Source organism: Schistocerca cancellata, chromosome 7, assembly GCF_023864275.1.
Source record: "Schistocerca cancellata isolate TAMUIC-IGC-003103 chromosome 7, iqSchCanc2.1, whole genome shotgun sequence".
NCBI classification, from domain to species: Eukaryota; Metazoa; Arthropoda; class Insecta; order Orthoptera; family Acrididae; genus Schistocerca; species Schistocerca cancellata.
This window is the reverse complement of record NC_064632.1, coordinates 124,485,894-124,510,173: the sequence shown is the minus strand read 5'-3', so window position 1 is coordinate 124,510,173 and position 24,280 is coordinate 124,485,894. Positions and strand designations below refer to the sequence as shown.

Genomic DNA, 24,280 nt, shown 5'->3' with positions numbered 1-24,280 from the left:
CACTCGTCGGTCAACAATAGGCTAAGTGAGTTTGTTAGCAAGTGGGACTGTGACATGGTGTTCACGTCTGCAGAAATGTGTAAGCAGATCAACAACAGAGACCAAATACGTAGCAGCTTCTTATGCTGCTACTGAAGTTGTTTGGTTGCGTGGTTTTCTCAGTGAACTTGGTATTCAGTTAGACCAACAAACAACACTACATGTTGAAAATCAAAGTGCTATTCGCCTGATTAAAAACACAGAACGTCACAAACATACCACGCACATTGACATTAAATACCATTATATATGTGAACATGTTGAAAATAATGAGATTGAAGTTTATTATGTTTATTTTGATAAACAGCTGGCAGACTTATTCAAAAAACCTTTAACTAGAGCCAAATTCATATCAAAGAGAAAAGCTCTGTCAGTGATCTTAAAACAACTCAATAAAACAAGCGTGTGAGTGTTGACAGCAGTGAGCTCTTTGTATTGAGTTTTTTAGTGGCTTCAATTTCAATTTTCGTGGTGTGATTGCGCCAGATATTTATGTTACTTCTGTGTGCCGCCGTGATCCATGACATTATAAAATTGTATCTTTGCTTTTTGCTTTGATGTTACGGTTACTGTGTAGCTTTTGGTTGCAATAAAGAAAGGACCAATAAGTAATTTTTTCTCCAATTTACCGAATTTTGCTCTGTGATTTTCTGCCAAACATAATTAAAGACATCATCTATAATAGATACTTTTTTTACTATTTTGTCTGCATTGCCACAAATGATTATGCCATACGACAGAACTGAGTGAAAATATGCTAGCAGTACTGTATTCAGGTCAGCATAACGAGAGAGATTTCCTAGCGTAAAGCAGAGAGATTAATAATTTATAGTAAAGTCTGCAACGATTTTTTTTTTGAATTGCAGTTTCCTTATTTGTCACAGTGCCAACTGCTCTTGTCTGTATTAAAGAATTTTAAGGAACTTCTTTCCTGTCTCGATTCACAAACTTGCATGATTTCTATATATTTCAGTAAATTCATCAACTGAATTCTCTAAAGCGGTATGTGCATAAATTATTTTACAATTCATTGTGTATGCAAAGAAATACACACAAGAGTGGACAAACAATTGATTGAAACAAGTTCTGTGTGCAACACTTGTGGCCATCTCCTGTCCACACCCTCCAGTATGTCTGAGCAATTTTTCGCACACCTCCAGCTTCAATTTGTGCACACAACGATCTGTCTCTGTTGGTGTAATGTGCATATTGCACAATACATCCAATCTTCTGCTGCAAGGAGTACAGTTCCTTCAATAAATATAGCTCATCAACATAAGTCAGTAGCCAGTAGAGATGGGCAAACTGAAACACGTAACTGTTTCGAACCAAATGAAACAGTATAATGTAATGTTTCGATACGCTGTTTCGAAACAGTTTGTGTTTTGTAATCTAATAAACCTAGACACTTTATCATCTTGAATGTCTACTGTATAAGTATGTCCATATAAACACAAATGAGGTGCGGGTGCGCTAATCATGTAGCAGAAAGTATGAAACTATCACTTAGGCGTCTTGGCAATTTCGTATTTCCTGCAGTAAATGCGCTGCTTTCGTGTCGTGTGAGTTTCATACTTTTCAATTGGCTGAGGACAGCCATAGCTGAAGACAGAAGAACCCCCACGAACGGAACTGGAGGTGGGAGCAAACTGCAGAAACAACAGATATGCTACTGGGATTCCCACATTCCGTTAGTATGGGTAATATACCCATCCTGCTAATATCCATGCACACAAAGGAAATCATTGTGGATAATAGGCACAGTGACTATAGACTCACAAATAACGCCAAATAATTCGAATAAATAACAAAACATAACAGAAAAAATTTTTGTCTTTCAAGGTGTTTCGAACCGTTACTATAAATTCACCACGCTTCCCAGCCCTTCCTGTTCACCATTCACTATGAGTGATATGTCAATCAGATTGCTTGCAATTATACCTACATCAAATTTATGTATATGTCACTCTACGCCTTTTTTATACAAAATGTTGTAGGCTTGTGAGACCTGAGTTTCTCCTGGCATATACAACTTTCAAATAACTTCTGGGAATTCAGCCAGGTAACACTTTCAGCGACCGCCGATATTTCGGCGGGAGAACACCCCGCCATTTTCAAGGCAGTGGCGGGATGTTCTCCCGCCGAAATATCGGCGGTCGCTGAAAGTGTTACCTGGCTGAATTCCCGGAAGTTATTTGAATGTTGTAGGCTTACTTGCGTTTCTTAATATGATTACTGTACATGAACAGAGAGGCATATGTTATAAAAAAAGTGTAATTTAACTGAATGATTTTCACATTTTTATTATTTTGAATGTGAATAGTATGCGTTGTTTTATTGTTGGGTTAGTGTTTATAAAGCAGATGTTACGCCATTTCGGAATAGGACAGTCAGCTAGAAACGAAGCTTTATTTTCGAATATCTTAAGCTTCATGCTATTGCTTGTCAAAAAGAGTTCGACACTCTTGAAAGTGTTTCATGAAGTGGTATGTTGAGTTTCAGTACCTGTGCCGATTCCGAATCTCGTCCGACACAGAGCGGAATGAAACATCACTGTTTCGAAACAATTAGTCCGTTCCAAGCACAGGTGGACTGAAACAGTCTTATTTTCAAACAACAATACAGTTTCTGTGTCTGGCTCGAGATCGAATCTGGTCCGGTTATCCGAGACAGGGGCGGAATGAAACACCACTGTTTGGAAACAGTGAACCACAGGCATTCCGAAACACTGAAACAGTTCGACGTATCGATACACTGTATCGAAACATAGAAACAGTGGCCAAGTCTAGTAACCAGGGTAGTTCATACTACATTTTTGGGTGTACCTATAGATGAGAATCTTAGTTGGAAAATTCATAATTTTGGATCTCCTAAAGCGACTAGGTTAAGCAAGTTTTGCAATCAGAATAATTGCTACTTTTGAGTATATAGAAACTAGCAAGCTAACATATTTTGCATACTTTCGCTCTCTGATCTAATATGTAATAATATTTTGGGGTAACTCAAAACTTAGGCAAAATGTATTCACTGCTCTAAAGAAAGTGATTAGAATAATGTGGGTGTATAGTCGCACACCTTGCTGTCATCTGTTTAAAAGGTTTTGATTTCTTACAACACCATCACAGTACATTTACTCAGCACCGTAATGAAATTTGTTTTCAATAATATGGACCAGTTTAAAAACAACAGTGACATTCGTGATTATAATACCAGAAGAATGAATGATTTACACTATCCTCTACTTAACCTGTCTTTGGCACAGAAAGGGGTAAAATATATTGCTGTAAAACTTTTCGATAAATTACCAGATGAAATAAAATGTCTGAAGACACAGTAATAGTTTCAAAAATAAATTGAAATCATATCTCCTTCACAACTTCTTATGTACCACAGATGAATTCTTCAATAGGAATAAATAAATCTATATGTGTAATAAATTCATCTTGTGCCAATTAAGGGAATGGGATAGGTAATAAAAATTTTAAGCTCCCTTATGCACTTGACACGTCCCACATCATAACGGATTCTGTGAGATTGATCAATGGAACGCGTAACTAACTAGCTATTGATCCTGTTTCATCATTTGTATAAAATTCACTTGGGAAATGACTTGATGAGTACAACATATTCGTTTTGGTAACACGAACACATATTTTATGGTTAAATAACATGGCCAGTTTGGAATATATATTTCGGTACACATCGTAATCGATGGGTCATAGATTATATCATTCGGATGTCAGAGTTCCAACGTGAACTCGTGTGCTTCTGGCTCCCGCCAAGTTTGAGTAGCATACGAACTTACGAAGCTATTAGGATGGAGTTGGTGGGTAAGGCGATTGATGTGGTGAAGGATAGTGGATACGTCTTGAAACAAGAACTGCCCACATATATTAAAGTATTTGGATTGGAAGAATCTGTTGGCTTGTTCGTTCATGGTTTTGAGGTAGGAAAAACGTAATTCAAAATACAACCCCAAGACTTACTATTATTCAAACGATCAGCTGATTAGACGCGAATGATTTTGCAGGTGAAATCTTCTCCGGATGTTTTGCAGGATAACTCCAGTGAATGTAAGTTTTGATATTTTACACGTTTATATTTGAATGCTAGATTTTTTAAAATATTACTATTATTGATTACTGCCATCTGTAGCTACTGCTATGTTATTGTCCACTTAGGACTTGGATGCGTGCCTGGATTACTCTACAGTAATAATACGATGACAGATGGACTCAATGTTAGTATTAATTTATCAGTATTCTTGCTGTTGTCCTGGTTTCAAGTTAGGTAATAAAGTTCCGTCGCCAGAAAAGAATCCATACGCAGTGAACAGTAGATCCTTTAAATCGCTCAACATTTTTTTTCATTAGGCGAACCCGCGCTTGTTCTGAATACTATTTGGTAGTGCAATAAAAGTTCCATGGCAATTATTGGTAAGCTGTCATGGGTCTTGATTAGTTCATATTTTGGCCTATCTAGATTGACCTGATTTTGGGAAATGTTTATTCGCCCATTGGCCATTCAGCACAACAGTATCGCACATGTCGGTTAAATACAGAAATAGTATATTCGTGTATAAAACCAAGGGCATTTGAATCACTGATGGCGGCTTGTCAGAAGCCATAAAAAAGCTCTACTTTCGAGCCTGTTAAAAATTTGTTCTCTTACTAAAATACTGTAAAAAAGAATAAACATTATTTAAACAAAAACACCTGACTACACTGTTGTCTTTTCCAGTTTCCCTGAGAGCTAGGGGGTGGGAGTTCGGTGTGGCTACTGTGAACATCAGGCTTTGAGCAGACCAGCTTGTCTGTGTAGAGCCTCTGAGTTGTTTCAGTTGTTGATATTAATCACAGTGCTTCCCAAGACCCTTTATTAATATTTGTTGTATGTATTGGGTTTGTAGTTGTGTATTAAACGGTCAAAAGTGAATACTAAAGTAGCTGTTCTTTTCTGAGAACATGCAGGTCTTTTGTATGGCTTAATGGCATCGTCTAGGATAAAATATGTGAGGTAAAATATTGTCCTGTTAAAAATTCCAAGTCGGGGTTACTAATAAAGTGGGTAAAGTTAGATGTAGTGGGAATTAGCCAAATGCAGTGGCAGAAATAGGACTCCCAGACAATGTGTATGGGGCTATAAATACAAAACCAAATAGGGCTAATGCAGTTGAAGCCTAATAATGAATAAGAATGTGGGTAAGCTACTATGAACAAGATAGCAAAGATGTTATCGTAGCCAAGGTAGGCATGAAGCAAACCTAAATCAATGCAGATGGTGAAAAGAGGAAACATTGTACGATAAAGTAAAAAGTCATTCAGGTAGTTAAGGGAGACAAACATTTGTGATTGGAGACTGGTGTTCAATAGTAGGATGATATGGACTGGGAGAAAGTAATGAGGGGCAGGCCCCTGGTAATATATTGAGGTCAACAGAACCTACCAGTAGTGGATGGTTGTTTTGTCCTGTAATTTATTGAAGTGGACTTGTGTGCTGAAACAGTAAGAGATTTAACAGAACATTGACAATATTTTTGTATATATATTATTTTTTGGAATGTTGTTGTGGTGATAGTGGTATCGGTCAGGTTCAAAGATGACAGTTTGGTTTTGAGTTGGCAAAGCCAAAGAATGTGAGTATGAAATCTTAGTTGTCTATTACTTTGTGATTAGTAATGTAGACAAAATCATAGGTTAAGTTGGAAGGTTGGTAGTTAGTCTGGCACAATGAACGGCTTCTGTTAACCACACTTTTGCACTGACCGTATTTTAACTAATGCAAACACTTGGTTTAAGAATTGTGGAAGAAGGCTCTGGGTTGGAAGTGACCTGGAGATTCTGGAAGGTTTCATGTAGATTACTAAACAGTACACAGAATTTGAAACTGGACTGGAAAACATTTCCTTGACTATGAGAAAAACTGAAGAAATTGCAGAAAGGCAGGAAATGGAGATGGCACCTGGGAATGAATAAGAGATGGTTGGGAGTTTGAGAGAGACCATTAAACAATGGCTGACCAAAAAAGGAGGAAGGAATACTGTAGGTAATTAATAGATAACTGTATCAGATGAAGTACTGAAATTAGCAGAGGATAAAACAAGGGAAAAACATGAGAACTAGTAGAAATCCTTGGAAAAATCAGGAGCCACTGAATTTAACTGACAAAAAGAGAAAATATAAAGGTGCAAATGATGTCTTGTGAGAGTGACAGGAAGTGCAAAATGGTTGAACAGACATGGTTAGAGGACAATTGCAAAGTTGTAGAAACATGGAAGACTGGGGGAAAGACAGATGCTGCCTACAGGAAAATTACAAAGACCTTTGGAGAGTGGAGAAGTGACAGTATGAATATCAGTGGCTCAGCTTACAAGCCAGTATTAAGGAAAGAAGGAAAGGTGAGAGGTATATATAGAGGGCTATACAAGGGAGATATATTTGAAGACAGTATTCCAAAAATGGGGTAAGATACACAGAAGTTGGACAAAAATATGAAAACTACATCTATACTCTACAAAGCACTGTGAGGTGTATCACGGAGGGTTTATCCCATTGAACCAGTTATTGGGGTTCTTTCCAGTTCCGTTCAGGTATGGAGTGTGGGCAGAATGATTGTGTGCCTCTGTACACACAGTAATTCTAATCTTATCCTCACGATCCCTACGTGAATGATATGTAGGTGGTTGTAGTATGACCCTAGAGTAATCATTTAAAGCCGATTCTCGGAACTTTGTTAAGACTTTGTCAGCATAGAGGCTTAGTCTGCCAGTTCAGATCCTTCAGTATCTTGAAGACACTCTCCCATGGATTAAACAAACTTCAGTATCCCCTGTTATTCATATCTGGTATGGGTCCCACACACTTGAGCAATATTCAAGAAATGGTCACACGAGTGATTTGTAAGCAATCTCTTTTGTAGACAGATTGCACTTTGCGAGTATTCTACCAGTAAACTGAAAATCTACCACCTGCTTTACCAACAGCTGAACGTATGTGATCATTTCATTTCATATCCCTACAAATTGTTACATCCAGGTATTTGTATGAGTTGGCTGATTCCAACAGTACTCATTGATATTATAGTCATAGGATACTACAGGTTTTTTTTCCATTCTGTGAAGTGCAGAATTTTACATTTCTTAACATTTAGAGCAAGTTGCCAGTCTCTCAACCACTTTGAAATTGTATCAAGATCTGACTGAATATTTATGCATCTCCTTTCAGAGAGTACTTTATTATAGACATCTGCAAAGAGCTTGATTTTACTATTAATATTGTCTGAAAGGTCATTAATAAACAATACAAACAGCAAGGGTCCCAGCACACTTCCTTGGGGCACACCCGAAGTTACTTCTGCATCTGGCAGTGACGCTCTATCCAAGGTACATGCTGTGTCCTCCCTATCAAAAAGTCCTCAATTCAGTCACAAATTTCACTTCCTGCCCCATATGATCATACTTTTGATAATAAATGTAGGCACAGTACTGAGTCAAATGCTTATCAGAAATGAGGAAATACTCCATCTATCTGGTTGCATTGATCCAAAGCTTTCAGTATGTAGCGTGAGAAAAGTGCAAGTTAGGTTTTATGTGATCAATGTTTTTGAAAGGCATGCTGACTGGCACAGAGGAGGTCATTCTGTTCGAGATACTCATTATGTATGACCTTAGAATATGTTCTAAGATTCCGTAACAAATTGATGTTGAGAATACAGGACGGTAATTTGTGGATCACTTCTACTACCCTTCTTGTAGACAGGGGTGAACTGTGCCTTTTTCTAAGAACTGGGCACAGTTGTTGTTAGTGAGCTCTGTGATAGATTAGCTAGAAAAAGGGCTAACTGAGCTGCAAATTCAGGCTCCATCGGGCCCTGGAGCTTTGTTCAGTTTCAGCTGTTTCTCAGCACTACTGACACTAATACTTGTTTCATTCTTCTTGTCAGTGGTACTAGGATTAAATTGGGGCAATTCTCCTGGGTTTTCCTTCATAAAGGAACATTTGAATATTGGGTTAAGCATTTCAACTTTTGCTTTGCTACCCTCAATTTCCATTCCTGTCTCATTTGGTAGGTACTGGACACTAACTTTGGTGACACTACCAGCCTTTACATATGACCAGAATTTCTTTGGGTTCTGTGAAAAATCCCTTGATAATATTCTGCTGCGGTAGTCATTGAAGGCTTCACACATTACTCTCTTCGCAGCCAAACGCGTTTCATTCAGTATGTCACTATTTATAGCCCTACACTTAGCTTTACATCTATTATGCAGTAATCTCTTTTTCTTTAGAAGTTTCTTTACAGTGATTGTATACCACGCGTGAACATAACTGCAGATGCGGGCTAAGCTTGCAGTTGGTGTGGTTGTACAGGGTGGTGCACGAAATGTGTTACCATTTTGTTTTTGAATATTAACTTTATTGTCAATACAATCTGAAAGGAACATATACTACAATGAAGAGCCGTCCATGGAGATTTGTTCTAACTCAGCACATGCTCAATATGTCCACCATTTCATTTCCTAACTTCCTTCAAACGAACACTGAAGTTAGTAATTACCCTACGGCTCATGTCTTCCGTAATTTCACTGCAAGCTTTAAGAATAAGTTTTCTGAGCTCCATTAAATCACGTGGACATTACGGGGAAAATTTTGTCCTTTAGTTACCCCCAAAGAAAAGTCACATGCCTGTGACTGCAGTCGTGTGTGTGTGTGTGTGTGTGTGTGTGTGTGTGTGTGTGTGTGTGTTTTTGTTGACAAAGGCCATTGGTTGAAAGCTTTAAGTGTGAAAACCTTTGTGTTGTGCCTATTGGTGACTCGGCATCTCCGCTGTACGGTGAGTAACAACTTTCCTTCTCATGATATTGTTTATTTAATTTGAGTGATCCAGTACCAGCAACACCAGTCATGCAGCATAGAATACCAACAGGCAATAATGTTCTGATGTGTAGGAAACAGTACAGGGCCCTGGGATGTCTACACCTGTTGATGGAAGAGTTCACTGATAATCATCTGGCTGATGGGGACTACTGAACATAGTAATGGTTCATGGGGTGTACCCATGGTCCTTGTCCTGTAATAAAAAATATCACCAGATGACACTAAAAAATCGATTTTGTTGTGATTATTGATTCTTTACTGCAAGAACTTTTAGCGCGGTAGCCAGTCCATTGTGGTGGGCCTGTCTTGTACCCATTTGGTGGTAGCCCCTTGACTACACAGGGATTGCACTGCTGATATCAGAGTTGTAAACTCACCACATATGCCAAAGAGTAGGTGCCTGTCTTCCTGGGGCATCAGGACTCCCGGCAACGGCCGTCATGTCAGGTGTCCTTTGCTGTGGCCGGGTGGGACCCGTGGGGAGAGCCCCTGATCAGAGTGGGTGGCATCAGGGCGGATGACCTGCAATGAAGCGGACATTGCTGGTGACAGTACGCCGCCATCAGTCTCTAAGAAGGGCAAGATCGAGTACAATGCTGACAGATAAGACCCTAAATCCTTTCCCTCCCTTGCTACACCATGGGAGGAATGTAGGGCTACAGAAAGAAGAGCCATATTCGCCTCGGTATTTAGTCTGTAGCAGAATGGACGTGGACTCCTTTGTACCTATGAAGCCTAAATTTTTTGTTGAATGTCTTGAGGATAAGTTTGGGGAAGTGACAGTGCTGTCCAAGATGAGAAGTGGTGCAGTCTTGATTCAGACAGCATCCCCAGACCAGTCCCGGACATTACTCGCTTGTGACCGGCTGGGTGATATTCCTGTTCCCGTCACTCCTCATAAAAACCTCGACATGGTCCAGGGGGTTAGTTTCCATCATGACCTCCTCTTACAGTCTGATGACGAGCTCCATGCCGATCTATAACGGCAGGGTGTTCATTTTATCTGGTGCGTTTACAGGGGACCCAAAGACAACAGGATTGCTACTAGTGCCGTCATCTTGGCCTTTGAGGGTGATTCATTGATGAAAAGGTCAAGGTGATGGTTTACCGCTGTGACGTTAAACCGTACATCCCTCCCCTATGTGGGGCTTGTGAGCGCTGGAAATTTGGGCACATTTCTTCCCGCTGCACTTCAAACACTACATGTAAAGACTGCGAATGTCCACTGCATTCAGATACTCCCTGTGTGCCTCCTCCCACTTTTATCAACTGTGGAGAGCAGCACTCCCCCCTGCTTGCCAGACAGTACAGTACTCCAAAAGGAGTGGAAAATTATGGACTAAAAGACCCTGGAGCAGTTGACTTACCAAGAGGCTAAATGTAAATTTGAACGATTACAACCCGTTTGGGTGACGTCCACATATGCTGCAGCTACAGTACCATCGCCATCACAAGTACCAGTCGTACCACACTGTACAACAAACAGTGGGCCCTGCGGACCTCCAGAATACATCTGCCCCTTTGGTGGTAGGGGGAAAAATCTCCTTCCATTGCTTCCAAAGTACCTACTTCGGGAGCAAGGACATTGGTCCCCTCCCCACAGCCAGAGAAGCAACAGCCTCCTCCAGCTCCTCTTGGGCAGAAGGGCTCCATTGGGACCCTCTCTACCAAGGTCTCCACTAATGTCACAGAAGACACTCGCCAGTGGCTAAAGGAGCCAAAAGCTGCTGGACGAAGAGCTTCACGGTTTTCTTCTGTGCCGGAAGCTACTTCAGTGAAGTCCTCCGAGCAAGCTCCTAAAGAGAAGCTAGAGGGCAAGCAAACAAAGTAGTCTGCTAAGAAAAAGGGCCTTCTGGTGGCCCAAACACCACCACTCCCTACCAATTTTGCACTTGTGGATGAGGTGGAGACCTCAGCATCCCCTGAGGACCTGGATCTCACTGATGTCTCACCCACAATAGGAATGGATACAAATACTCAATCGGTGGCAGCAGGTGACCCTGAGGTGTAACCTGCCTCCTTGCATGCTTCATGGCTTCCCAGGCTTATGATAACGTCATCCTCCAGTGGAATTACTGCAGTTTTTTCCACCACCTGGCCAAGGCGGGCAACTGTTAAGCTTTACACCTGCTTTCTGCATTGCCCTCCAGGAAACCTGGTTCCCAGCAATGCGGACCCCTGCCCTTCGCGGCTATGGGGGATATTACAAGAACGGTAGCAACTATAATAGTGTCAGGTGGAGTTTGTGTCTAAATCCTGAACTCAGTATGAAGTGAACCTGTGCCCCCTTCAAACCCCTCTAAGCTGTGGCTGTCAGGATAAGGACGATGTAGGAAATAACTATCTACAACGTATATCTTCCTTCGGATGTTGCATTGGCTGCACTGATTCATCAACTCCCTAAACCTTTCCTACTTTTGGAAGATTTTTAATGCCCATAACCCCTTGTGGGGTGGCACTGTGCTTACTGGCCAAGGTAGAGATGTCAAAACTTCTGTATCTCAACTCGACCTCTGCCTCTTAAATACTGGGGCCCCCACACAATTCAGTGTGGCTCATGGCTCTGACTCGGCCATTGATTTATCCCTCTGCAGCCCAGGACTTCTTCCATCTGTCCACTGGAGAGCCCACAATGACTTGGGAGGTAGTGCCACTTTCCCATCTTCCTGTCACTCCCACAGTGCCATCCCCTGGACATCTGCCAAGATGGGCTAAAGCAGACTAGGCAGACTGGGAAGCTTTCACCTCTCTGTCACCGATGAATCTCCCCCCACATGGTACCATCGATGTGGTAGTTGAGCAGGTCACTACAACGATCTTTTCTGTGGTGGAAAACACAATCCCTTGTTCTTTATGGTGCCCCCTGCAAAAGTCAGTACCTTGGTGGTCGCCGGAAATTGATGAAGCCATTAAAGAGTGTCAGCAAGCTCTACAGCAACATAAGCGGCACCCTTCCCTGGAGCACCTAATAGCTTTTAAATGGTTCTGTGCCAGCTTATAAAAAGACTGAAAAAGGCATGTTGGGAGAGGTACGTTTTGACCATTGGGGGCCATACGTCACCTTCCCAAGTGTGGACGTAGATCATATGTGTTTGTGGGTACCAGAACCTGACAGGTGTTACTGGCATTAACATCAATGGCATGTTATCTGCTGATGCAAACACAATTGCCGAGCACTTTGCTGAGCACTATGCTCGAGCCTCTGCACCAGAGAATTATCCCCCAGCATTTCGCACCCTCAAACGGTGGATGGAAAGGAAAGCTCTAGAGTTCACTGAACGTCACAGTGAACCCTATAATGCTCCATTTACAGAATGGGAGCTCCTCAGTGTCCTTGCACATTGCCCTGACACAGCTCCTGGGCCTGATCGCATCCACAGCCAGATGATTAAACATCACTCATCCGACTAGAAGCGACATCTTCTCATCATCTTCAACCGGACCTGGTGCGATGGCGTCTTCCCATCGCAGTGGTGGGAGAGCAGCATCACTCCAGTCCTCATACCCAGTAAAAACCCACTTGATGTGGATAGCTATCGGCCCATCAGCCTCACCAATGTTCTTTGTATGCTGTTAGAAGTCTGTGGTTGTGTTGGGTCATGGAGTCACGTGCCTACTGGCTCCATGCCAGGGTGCTTTCCACCAGGGTCGCTGTACCATTGATAATCTAGTTTCCCTCAAATTAGCCATCCGAACAGCCTTCTCCAGATGCCAACACCTCATTGCCGTCTTTTTTGATTTATGAAAAGCTTACAACATGACCTGGTGACATCATATCCTTGCCACATTATATGAGTGGAGTCTCCGGGTTCCGCACTCGATTTTTATCCAAAATTTCCTATTACTCTGTACTTTCAGTATCCAAGTTGGTGTCTCCCAGTTCCCCCCATATCCATGAGAATGGGGTCCCACAGGACTCTGTATTGAGCGTATCTGTATTTTTAGAGAACATTAATGGTCTAGCAGCAGCTGTCGGGCCATTGGTCTCACCTTCTCTGTATGCAGACGACTTCTGCATTTTGTACTGCTCCTCCAGTACTGGTGTTGCTGAGCAGCGCCTCCAGGGAGCCATCCACAACGTACAGTCATGGGCTCGAGCCCATGGCTTGCAGTTTTCAGCCACGAAGTCATGTTCATGCACTTCTGTCGGCATTGTGTCGTTCATTCGGAACCAGAACCTTACCTTAATGACGATCCACTCACTGTAGTGGAGACATATCGATTCTTAGGACTGGTTTTCGACACTCGATTGACGTGGCTTCCTCATCTTCGGCAGCTGAAGTGGAACTGCTGGCAGCACCTCAATGCCCCCTGCTGCATCAGCAACACCAACTGGGGTGCAGATCGCTGTACGCTGCTGCAGCTCTACAGAGCCCTTGTTGTTCAATCCCACCTTGACTATGGGAGTCTGGTTTATGGTTCAGCAGCACACTCAGGTTTGCGTTTACTTGACCCAGTGCACCACGGTGGCATTCGACTAGCTTTTAGAAGAGTCCGGTGACCAGCGTACTGGTGGAGGCCGGAGTCCCTCCATTGAAGGTTAGGTGTGCACAACTGCTCACCAGTTATGTTGCACACATTCATACTTCTCCTGAGCATCTGAATTACCATCTCCATTTCCCATCCATGGCAGTTCATCTCCCGCATCGGAGGCCCAGGTCAGGGCTTAAGATTGCGGTTCGTGTCCGATCTCTTCGGTCAAAAGTGGAGTCCTTGCCTTTACCACCTATACTTGAGGTCCATTAAAGTACACCTCCATGGTGTAAACCTAGGCCTGTGAGGTAACGGGTGAGTTGTGGCATCGTGAAAATATTCTAAGTTCAGAGTTGGCGGGTCGCTCTGCCCGCGGCTTGTTAGTAACAGCGTGATGCCTCACAATGGCCTGACCAGGTGGCTGGGAATTCCTTGGTGACACTGTGTCGATGAAAGAGAGTTGTACACCGGGAGTGCCAAAGAGGGCGGACATTGTGAAACCTTAATGGCGGACACTTCACAGTCAATATAGAAATCTATAGTAGCCAGAGGAATCATGATACCTCAAAATGAAACATGTACATTACCATTATTTGCACGGTGATTCTGATGGTGTAATCAGATTTTCAATATCATTATTAGTTTAAAGTTTAGTATCTAGCTGTAAATCGTAAGAATAACACCCAGTAACGAATTTCCAAAATCAAACGGTTCATCCAATTTTGTTGATTGATCTGTTTATATAAAGCTATTAGCAAAAATTCAAATTGGTATGAATTACAGGCGTTAAACTGGAATAGTACAAGAGTTATTGGAGGTCAAAGTAGCAGATTACTATTAATTGCACCAGACCTTAAGTACTCCACAGTGACATGAAAAAACGGTAGCAGCATGCTTATAAATATATTTATTCATCTATGTCTTTGTTTATATCCGATTATACAATTCATGAAGATACTGGTCAATTATTTACTGTGTTTCAGAAAGCACAGAGACATTACGCTACTGGCTTACTTCTGTTCTATTCCTTTGATATGTTTGTTTAATTTGTTTATGTATTTAATAATGTGTGTTAGAGCATGTTTATGGTCCAGCCGTAGGAATATTTATTTAATTTAAAGTTATTTAAATGTAAATCCAGTATTTCAAATGTGTTTCATTATGATTTTGAATGTGCATTGGCCTGGAGACAGGGCGGAAGCGCTCTAGCCAATCACAGTGATTGTGCTGGACAGGACAGTACAGGAGAGGAGATGGGAGAGTCCTGGAGAGTACGGCAAGATGGATGCACGGTCGCGAAAGACTTGGAGAGTGGAGCAGTTTGTGCGTGGTCGCGGGAGATAGAAATATTTCATAGTGCTGACTTGTGTACTTGTGAGATTTCTGTGGCTTCTGCAGTGAAGATGTAGTACGTGTTTAGAAGTGAATATCTTGCGAGCTATGTTGTTGTTCATAACTAATTACATGAAGTAGGAATCTGTTGTTTCCCTGTTAGTCAACTAATATTTTATTTAATTGTTGGACCATCAACACCAATAAGTGTTTTACAGTAATAAAGGGCATTCTTAAAGGTATTTCTGTTATTGTACCCATCATTTAATGTTGTTAAAATAATACCTGCAGAATTTATTTAATTGCAATCTTGCATTTATAAATGTCTATGTTACGTCCAAAATTCGCAATTGCCGAGTGATAGGAACCTTCGACCATTCTATTCATGTGTATATTCATATTGTGTACTGTAGACTCAGCAGTATTTGGCCTATAATGTGGCAACTACATATCCCAGCCCCTAGACAACGAAACCAGCCAAAGCTTTTAATATTTCAGCATTGAGTCTGAGGGTACGTAGTTGAGAGCCCGCAGGCCGAAGCTTCGCCTGGATCTTTCACATGGTCCTAAGGATTCAGTTAACCCTGCAGCTCTCTGCTGTCACTTCCTCTCAATTCTTGATGTGTTCCAGGGCTCTGAAGTGGTTTACACTGATGACTCGATGGCTCATGGCCACATTCGCTTTGCGTATGTTCATGGAGGACATATTGAACAGCACTTCTTGCCAGATGGCTGCAGTGTTTTGACTGCAGAGCTGGCAGTCATTTCTTGTGGCGGTCATTTCTTGTCTTTCTTGAGTGCATCCACTCATGCCCTGGTGATTCGTCTCTTCTCTGTACTGACTCATTGAGCAGTGTACAAGCTATCAACCAGTGCTACCCCTGCCATCCTTTGGTAGCGAACATCCAGGAGTCCATCTATGTCCTGGAATGGTCCAGTCATTCAGTGGTGTTTGTGTGGACCCCAGGCCACGTTAGAATCCCAGGAAATCAACTTGCCGACAGACTGGCCAAACATGCTACATGGAAACTGCTTTTGAAGATTGGCATCACTAAGTGACTTGCAATCGTTATTACACCACAAGGTTTTTCAGCTTTGGGAGATGGAATGGCATAATCTCAACGTGCCTAACACATGGCTATCTCCTCTGTTGCGATGACCCACCTCGGTGTCACTGTGGCTCACATATGACTGTCGTCCACATCTTGCTTGACTGCCCAGTTTTAGCCGCTCTGCTGTAGACTTTTAACCTTCCCAGAACCCTATCTTCAGTTGGGCAACAATGCCTCATCAGCAGATTTAGTTTTACATTTTATTTGTGAGTTTTTTTTATCATACTCTGCAGTTGGCACCCTCCCTCCATTTTAACTCTGTCACACATTCTTTGCATTTGTTTGTCTTGGCGGTCTTTTCCCTGTGTGTGTTCATCTCGCCTTGTCTTTTTGGTGTAGATATTTAAATGTATTGCAGAGTAGCTGACACATCCTCTTTTATTATTGTGATTAGCCAACCCAGACAGTATGCTCTATGGTTTTAATACCTTCTTATACTTTTCCATGTGGTGTATGTTTTCTCCGTTTTTTGTTCGTTCCATTCGTTTTCTTTTTAGGTGTGGTGTTAGGTGTTTTTGTACCTTGGGCCTTGCTTGCATCAGGAAAAAGGGACTGATGACCCCTCTAGTTTGGTTCCTTTATACCCCAAACAAACAAACAAACCAACCAACCAATGTGTGGTGTATCGATGACATCAGTGTTTTTTGAAGGATGAGGAGGAACATGTAAGATGATTGGAGAGGTATTAGGTACTAAACACTGTCAAATGCTGACTATTTGAGTATTAATGAATGTCATTTTGCAGCAACAGAAGTAAACTGTATCTGGCATGTGATCAGTCAAGACAGTGTAAAAACTGATTACTAGTTGGTGTCTGCGGTTAGTAATTTCTTGTCACTGCAGACAGTCAAGCAATGGCAATCATTTTAGGTCTTTGTTATTATAGAACATTTGTCAAAAATTTTGCTGAAATTGCTGAGTCTTCGAACTGTTTATTAAAGAAAAGACCAAAATTTGTTTGGTGTACTGATTGTCAGACATGACTTTGAAACAGGCACTGACGTCAGATTCAATATTAGTATTTTTCAACTTTGAACAGGAATCCATTTTGTCCTGCAATTTGAGCAATGTGGCTATGGGATGCGTTATCAGCAAGACTATAGATAATACTAAACACCCAGTGGCATGCACATCCAGGCAGTTAGACAAATCAGAGCAGAATTATCCCACTACGGGGAATGAAGTTTTAGCAGCTATCTATGACATTTATTACTTTGCTGTTATTTGTATGGTCAGAAGTTTAAAGTGGTGATGGATCATACCCCATTGACTTGATTGTTGTGATTGAAAGGCCTTTCCGTGCACAAACGAGAAAAACAGCATAATAATGCTGATAGTTTAAGCATGAAAATTTAAGTTCTGTAAGCACTGGGCAGGAAGATTGCTTAGTTGCTGATGGCAGCTAATGCTGACTCAGTAATTTAAGTCAGAGTCGCAGTTTGTGATACATGACCGCTTATTGTGCAGAATGTCAAAGAACAGGCCACATGTGGTGTGGCGTTCAGAGAGAAAGTTTTGAAATAAGTGCATGACCATATATTGGTAGGTCATAGCAGTTGTAAAACAACTGACCGACAGCATGCTGAAAACTTTTGATGGAGAACTGTGAAACAAAATGCCTAACAGTATGTTAGGAAATGGATCATTTCATGCCAAGTGGTCTAGAGGACCCCATATGACCAATGACCATTTTGATGAAATTTTGTATGAACAATAGCACATGGGCCCAATGAACATTAGTAAAGTTTCACAATCATTAATTCAATACGTACAGAGATATAGTCCTTTGTTTGGCCCCATAGTGCAGCTATCATCAGTACACCCGAGAGTTTTTGACAATTTTGAGATATATCTCTGGCAATATTTTCATGAAAGAAACAAAACAGGGTGATCTTGTACAGCTTTTTTCCCCCTCTCTTAAGCAAGAGATTAAAAAGACTGCTTGAGAGATTTGCATATGGATAATTTGAAGCAAAGTCAGCTGAAAAAGTGGATGCTTGAAAAAAATGTGAAATTAGCTTTTTTGTCTTCATAAATAATTGCTATTTTTGGCCCATTTTTACAAAAACAAGTCTTCTGCAAACACTTTTAAACCAATTTCATTACAAATATTACATCATAAACCACCTAAAAACCATATTTGATGTTGAATGTGAGCATACAAGGCGCTAAAAAAGAATGACAAGGTGGAGGTCCATTGATAAAGGGCCCGTATTCTGCTGGTACTCAAATTTGATATCTTTTATGACGTTAAACAATTTAGTACTATCTGAGGAAGGCAATATCAAAAGTATTATTGAGTAGAAAGTGAGATAAATGTCCAAATAATTCAAAAAACTTAAAAAAAGATGTGTGTTTTATCACGAATCATCATGACATATTTGTCTATTTTTCTGCTATAACTGCAGAATCAAATAGGTTATAAACTTCTCAATTTAATTGTGTCTTACCAAGTCAGTGAAGATCATGCTAGTAAACTTGTTACACAACAGCTGCAGCACACATCGTATAAATGACCTCCGGGTTTTACACCATTGTCACATTGTAAAAATTTTGGTGGATTTTCAGGGCAGTCTTTGTGACATTTTTGGAGTGGATTCATGTTATTTATAATTATTAGATAGCCTTGATTGTGTAATGGTACTGATATTTTAGTTTAATTCTGGTTTAATTTGTAGAGTACTTTGCATCACGATAGTTTTCAGTTAATGTGGAACATAAATGTACACCTGAAAAATTGTCTGTGTGTGTTGGTATGGTCCGTGTTGGCTTTACCATCGCTTGTTCCTTTTAAAGTGAGAAAACTAGCATCCCAATCGCCATAGGGGCCATGCCTGATAGCTACGGGCGAGTTTCTTTAGCACAGTTTCCCAAACCTGGTAAGGATTTTCTTTTCTTAGCTAATGATACATTTCTACAAGTGAAACTTCCTGGCAGATTAAAACTGTGTGCCGGACCGAGACTCGAACTTGGGACCTTTGCCTTTCGCGGACAAGTGCTGCCAGGAAGTTTCATATCAATGCACACTCTGCTGCAGAGTGAAAATTTCATTCTGGAAAGGTCCTCCAGGCTGTGGCAAAGCTATGTCTCTGCAATATCCATTCTTCCAGGAGTGCTAGTTCTGCAAGTTTCGCAGGAGAGCTTCTATGAAGTTTGGAAGGTAGGAGACGAGGTACTGTTGGAATTAAAGCTGTGAGGATTGGTCGTGAGTCATGCTTGGGTAGCTCAGTTGGTAGAGCACTTGTCCGCGAAAGGCAAGGGTCCTGAGTTAAGAGTCTCAGTCCAGCACACAGTTTAAATCTGCCAGGAAGTTTCATAACAGCACACACTCCACTGCAGAGTGAAAATTTCATTTCTACAAGTGTCTGACACCATAGCTAGAAGAGATGTCTTAGAATCTTAAGCTTAAGTTTACTTAAAGTTTGCTGTGGAATGTTATGAGAAAAATGCACTGCTGCCCAGAGGATAGTACTGATGGGATTGCTTAGGAAGAAATTTTGATAAGACAGAACCCAAGAAATTCAATTTTTCAAATGTGATTACCTCAGATCATTAGAGCTAAAAAAAGGAGAAAAATAATATTTTTATTGGATTCCCTGCTCCAATTTTTTATGAAAATAATTTTGTTGAGCTTAAGGATGTAGGTGGCGGGATGAGGGGAAGACTACTTGCAGTTTTTCCGAATGAAGGTAGTTTCCTAGTCATCGGCACTTCTGATATCTTCCACAGAGAGTACTAAACAATTGAACATAATAAAAGATGTCAGATTTGAGTATCAGTGGAATAAGGGCCCACTTTCAATGCACCTCCACCTTGTCATTATTTTTAGGGCCTTGTATGTTCGCATTGCAAAACCTGTTATAGTTTTTAGGTTTTTTATTCAAACTGGTTTATAAAGTTAGCAGAAGACTTTCTTGTAAAAGTGGGCCAAAATAGCCATTTTTGGCATTTTTTTGAAGGAATCATCATGTTTTCCCCTCAATGAGTAAACTATTGGGAAGTATAGTGAGGTCAGAAGTCATGGGATATCTCCTAAAATCATGTTGGACCTCCTTTTGCCCGGCTTAGTGCAGGAAGTCTATGTGCATGTATTCAACCAGTTATTGAAAGTCCTCTGAAGAAATATTGAGCTGTACTTCGTGGATAAACGTCCATAATGATGAGTGCCGCTGGTGCAGGATTTTGTGCACAAACTGATCTCTTGATTATATTCCATAAATGTTCAATGGTATTAATGGTGGCCAAATCTTCACTCGAATTGTCCAGAATGTTCTTCAAACCAGTTGTGGCCTGGTCACTTGGTGCAATGCCATCCATGAAATTTCCATAGTTGTTTGTGGACATGAAGTCCATGAATGAATGACTGCAAATGGTCTCACAGTAGCCAAACATAACTATTTACAGTCAGTGGTCCCTATAAACACTACACACACCATTGTGAAACCAAAACCAGCTTGCACAGTGCCTTGTTGACAACTAGGTTCCATAGCTTCATGGGATCTGCACCCACTTGAACACTACCATCAACTCTTACCAACTGAAGTTGGGACTCATCTGACAATACCGCAGTTTTCCAGTTGTGTAGGTTGCGACTGATATGTTCATGAGGCTAGGAGAGGCACTACAGACAATGCCTTGCTGGTAGCAAAGGTACTCAAGTTAGTTAATGTTGCCACAGGCCATTGACACCAGACTTTACTGCACTGTCCTAATTGATATGTTCTTCATATGTCCCACGTCAGTTTCTTTGGTTATTTCATGCTGTGTTTCTTGTCTGTTAGCATCAACAGCTCTACACAAATGCTGCTGCTCTCGGTCGTTAATTGGAGGCTGTCGGCCACTGCATTGTCCGTGGTGAGAGTAATGTCTCAAATTTGGTTTGTTCGTGACACAGTCTTGACACTGGATCTCAAAATGTTGAATTTCCTAATTACTTCTGAAATGGAATGTCCCATGTGTCTAGCTCCAGCTACTATTCTGCATTCAAAGTCTGTTAATTCCCATTGTGTGGCCATCATCACAACGAGAACCTTTTCATGTGAATCAACTGAATACAAAGGACAGCTCCACTAATGCACTGCATTTTTATATCTTGTGTATGTGCTGCTACCATGATCTGTATGTGTGCATTTCGCTATCCCGTGACTTTTGTCACCTCAGTGCAGTAGGAGAACTGAATTTTGTATTCTAAGACCTTGTATTGGCAAGCGATTATGTGCAGTTTCAGGTGTACCTAACCGGAGATACAAACAGCTAAACTTTATAGTTCTCCAAGTGCTTATTTTTTCAGCAAACTTTACTACAAATTATTCATATGCAAATCGACCAAGAAAACTTTTTTTAGTATTTTGCTTAAGAGAGCACAAAAAGTTGGACAAGGTGACGTACTTACATTTCTTTCAGGAAAATATTACCGAAGATATTATGTCTGTAAGTTGCTAAAATCTCATGGATACATTGTTGATAGCTGTGCTATGGAGTCAAACAAATGGCTATATCTCTAAGTATTAAATTGGCAAAAGTAAAAGTTTACCAATGTTCATTGGGAACATGTGCGAATGTTCGCACAAAATTTCAGCAATATCTGTGATTTTCATGCAGGAACATTTCCCGAAATTTGATCATGTTACATGGAATGGCCCAGAAAGAAACTCATTATCCATTTCCCGTATACGTTTACATTGTATGGCGGTGGCTGCAAATGAAGCATTTGATAGAGAGATTCTTAGGTGTTGGAAAAGCATGACTGTGCATGGAGGTAGGCCTACAACATTCTCGGACAACTTCACAGCTGGGGCTTCTGTGGTGGGCTGTAAAATTTATTTAAATCCTTTCTTATGGGGTGGTCATACCATTACCAAATAGGAAACACAATTTCATATGAATGGTGGCCCTCAAGAGACATGAAGTATTGCCCTTTTTGCCATTGCTATTAACGACATAATTAATGCAGTGAAGGTTCTAATGAAGATATCATTGTTTGTAGAAGATTTTATTATTTACTGCTTGTCGTCACCACCACCACCACCACCACCACCACCATCATCATCATCATCTTGCGTGGCATTCAGAGCTTGCTTATTAAATTTCAAGCTGAACAGATTGTAGAGTTGTGCGCAAAAGACAAGTTAGCCTTTAAGTTTTCATTGGATGAAACAGTGTGTCTTTAAGATTTTATTTGTATCTGTCACAATTATAACTAACTGGAATTGCATTTCAATTCTACTATACTCCATTTTAATGTCAGGTAGATTCCTGGATCTCACATTTGATCAAGGCTCAATGACTACCACACATCTTGGCTACCACGGGCCCCCAGTCTTTGCAGCATTTTTTCCCTTCCACACTGCATGCATATCGTCTTGATATTCTTTTCCCTCCCTTGGGGAACATGTCTGGGATGTTATTGGGAATGTACCTCATTGTCTGTCTCTGACGTAAAAACAGTCTCACCAGTTTTTTCTCTCCTTTTTCCTTTCTTTGTTTCTTTTCTCCTCCCATTCCTCCGCTTCGGTGCTTCAGGTTCCTCCTTTTCTTCTTCCTTCCTCTGCGCTCCTGAAGGCTGGCCCATGTGTCTGACGCGTAACTGATGACTGGGTGATGCGTAATTCCCAGCCCTGGGTCAACATGTAGGTTTCGCATGTACCCCCTGGTACAGGCCAGGCCAGGCCAGGCCAAGCCAAGGAAGGGGTGATTGCCTTAGCTGCAACCTTCCCAAATTGCGTATTGGTCTCTGTCAGGTGTTCGGGAGGTGTGACTGAGGTTGAACAATCACCCAAGGCGAGTGCGCCCCTTGTGAAAGGGGACCCCAGTTGGAAGGAGCGTGTCATCGGAGACGCCGGCAATCGTGGGGGATTTTATCGCAGTGAGTCAATCATATTCACTATCAACATCTACAAAATGTAAACATAATGAGGCTAATGTTTCAGAGACCCTTCCTGCTGCACCAAGGTTCCTCGGGGTTTCACGTACTGAAGATGGTCAGTCCTTTGCCGCGGTAAATCCGTTTATTGTTCAGAAAGGTGTTAATGCAATTGCCAGCCCTGTGAACTCCTTCTCTCCCTTACGAAATGGCACTTTGCCTTTGGAGACTACTTCCAATTCTCAAGAACAACTGCTTGATGCCTCACTTCTCCACAGTTACCCTGTTCATGTTGAGGCCCATAGAACTTTGAATTCTTCCTGTGGTGTTATTTACATGAGACTGCTCGACAGTCTAACAGAGGAAGAAATCTAATCTTACCTCTCCGATCAGGGTGTCATTGCCGTCCATTGTGTAATGGAAAAGGTGTTTTCTCACCTTCGATAGAGTGGTGCTTCCATCCAAGATCAAAGCAGGCTATGAAATTTTCACAGTCCGGCTGTACATTCCGAACTCTATGCACTGCTATTAGTGTCACCGTTTTAACCACACTGGAACATCCTGTTGACACCCTTCCAAATGTGTAACCTGTGGTAGGGATGCGCATGAAGGTGATTGTCTGCCTCCTTCTCCCTTCTGTATCAACTGCAATGGCAGCCATGCCGCCTCCTCTTGGGACTGGCCCATGTATCTTGATGAGTGGGCTGTCCAAGAGATCCGGGTAAAGGAAAAAGTGCCTTACCCAGCCGCTCGCAAGCTATTGGCTAGTTGCAAACCTTACGTTCTCCCGTTTGGCACCGATAGTTCTGTTCTTGTTACCGCTCTCTCCATGAAGGACATGGCCGTGCAGACATGCGACCTCCAATTTAGCTCTGAGGTTGTGAAATCGCCTAGTGTCAAGGTAGCATTGTCATTCCCCCATCCAGCTGTGCATCTCTCGCCTCAAGGTACTAAGCCACCAGCTACGCAACCGGTAGGCTGGAAAGGACAGGAGTACTGTCGTGAAGACTTCCTCCGTCCCTCCAGCCAACCAATGGCAGAGTCTTCATCTAGCCAGAGAGTCTCAAAGAAGTCTACCAAAGGCAAACCGTCTTCTTCTTTGACACTTTGAAGATCCTCTTCGATGGTGTCGCCACGTGGTACATTAGCCCGGCCAGCCTCCATGACGCCGGTGCGCACCAACAACCGGTTTTTGGCGTTGGACTCCACAGACTGACTGCACAAGCAAGCTGATGCTTCTGTGGACCCCAAAGAGCAGGATCCTCCCGCTTCTGTGTGCTGTAGTAGTGCTTCTTCCCCAGCTGTCACTCGGCAGCTGCCGTGGTGGTACCCCTACAACTCTTCAACATGACTCTCCTCATGACGTTCAAGGCCTTTGGTCCCACAAAGAGGATTTACGGCTGCTTTTAGTGTCGCAGCATCCCCTTGTACTCTGCCTTCAGAAAACGAAATTGCACCTTCATGACTGCTGTGAGCTTTCACATTTCTTACCGATTTGTTTTGATCTTCTCCCTGAGGTCGGCATTCCATGGGGTAGTCATGCTGCTCATACAGAATGACATTCATAGTCAACCCATCTCCATGAC

The 24,280-nt window shown here is 41.7% G+C and overlaps 1 protein-coding gene across 1 annotated transcript in view; it reads left to right on the top strand.

The window, feature by feature from the left end:
- Positions 1 to 3,795: 3,795 nt before the first annotated feature.
- Positions 3,796 to 24,280, top strand: part of LOC126092416 (uncharacterized) — a 158,034-nt gene continuing 137,549 nt past the window's right edge. The window contains exons 1-2 of the mRNA XM_049908003.1: positions 3,796 to 3,985; positions 4,070 to 4,112. Coding sequence (XP_049763960.1) covers positions 3,857 to 3,985; positions 4,070 to 4,112 — 172 coding nt within the window. The 5' untranslated portion in view covers positions 3,796 to 3,856. The remainder of the gene's footprint in view (positions 3,986 to 4,069; positions 4,113 to 24,280) is intronic.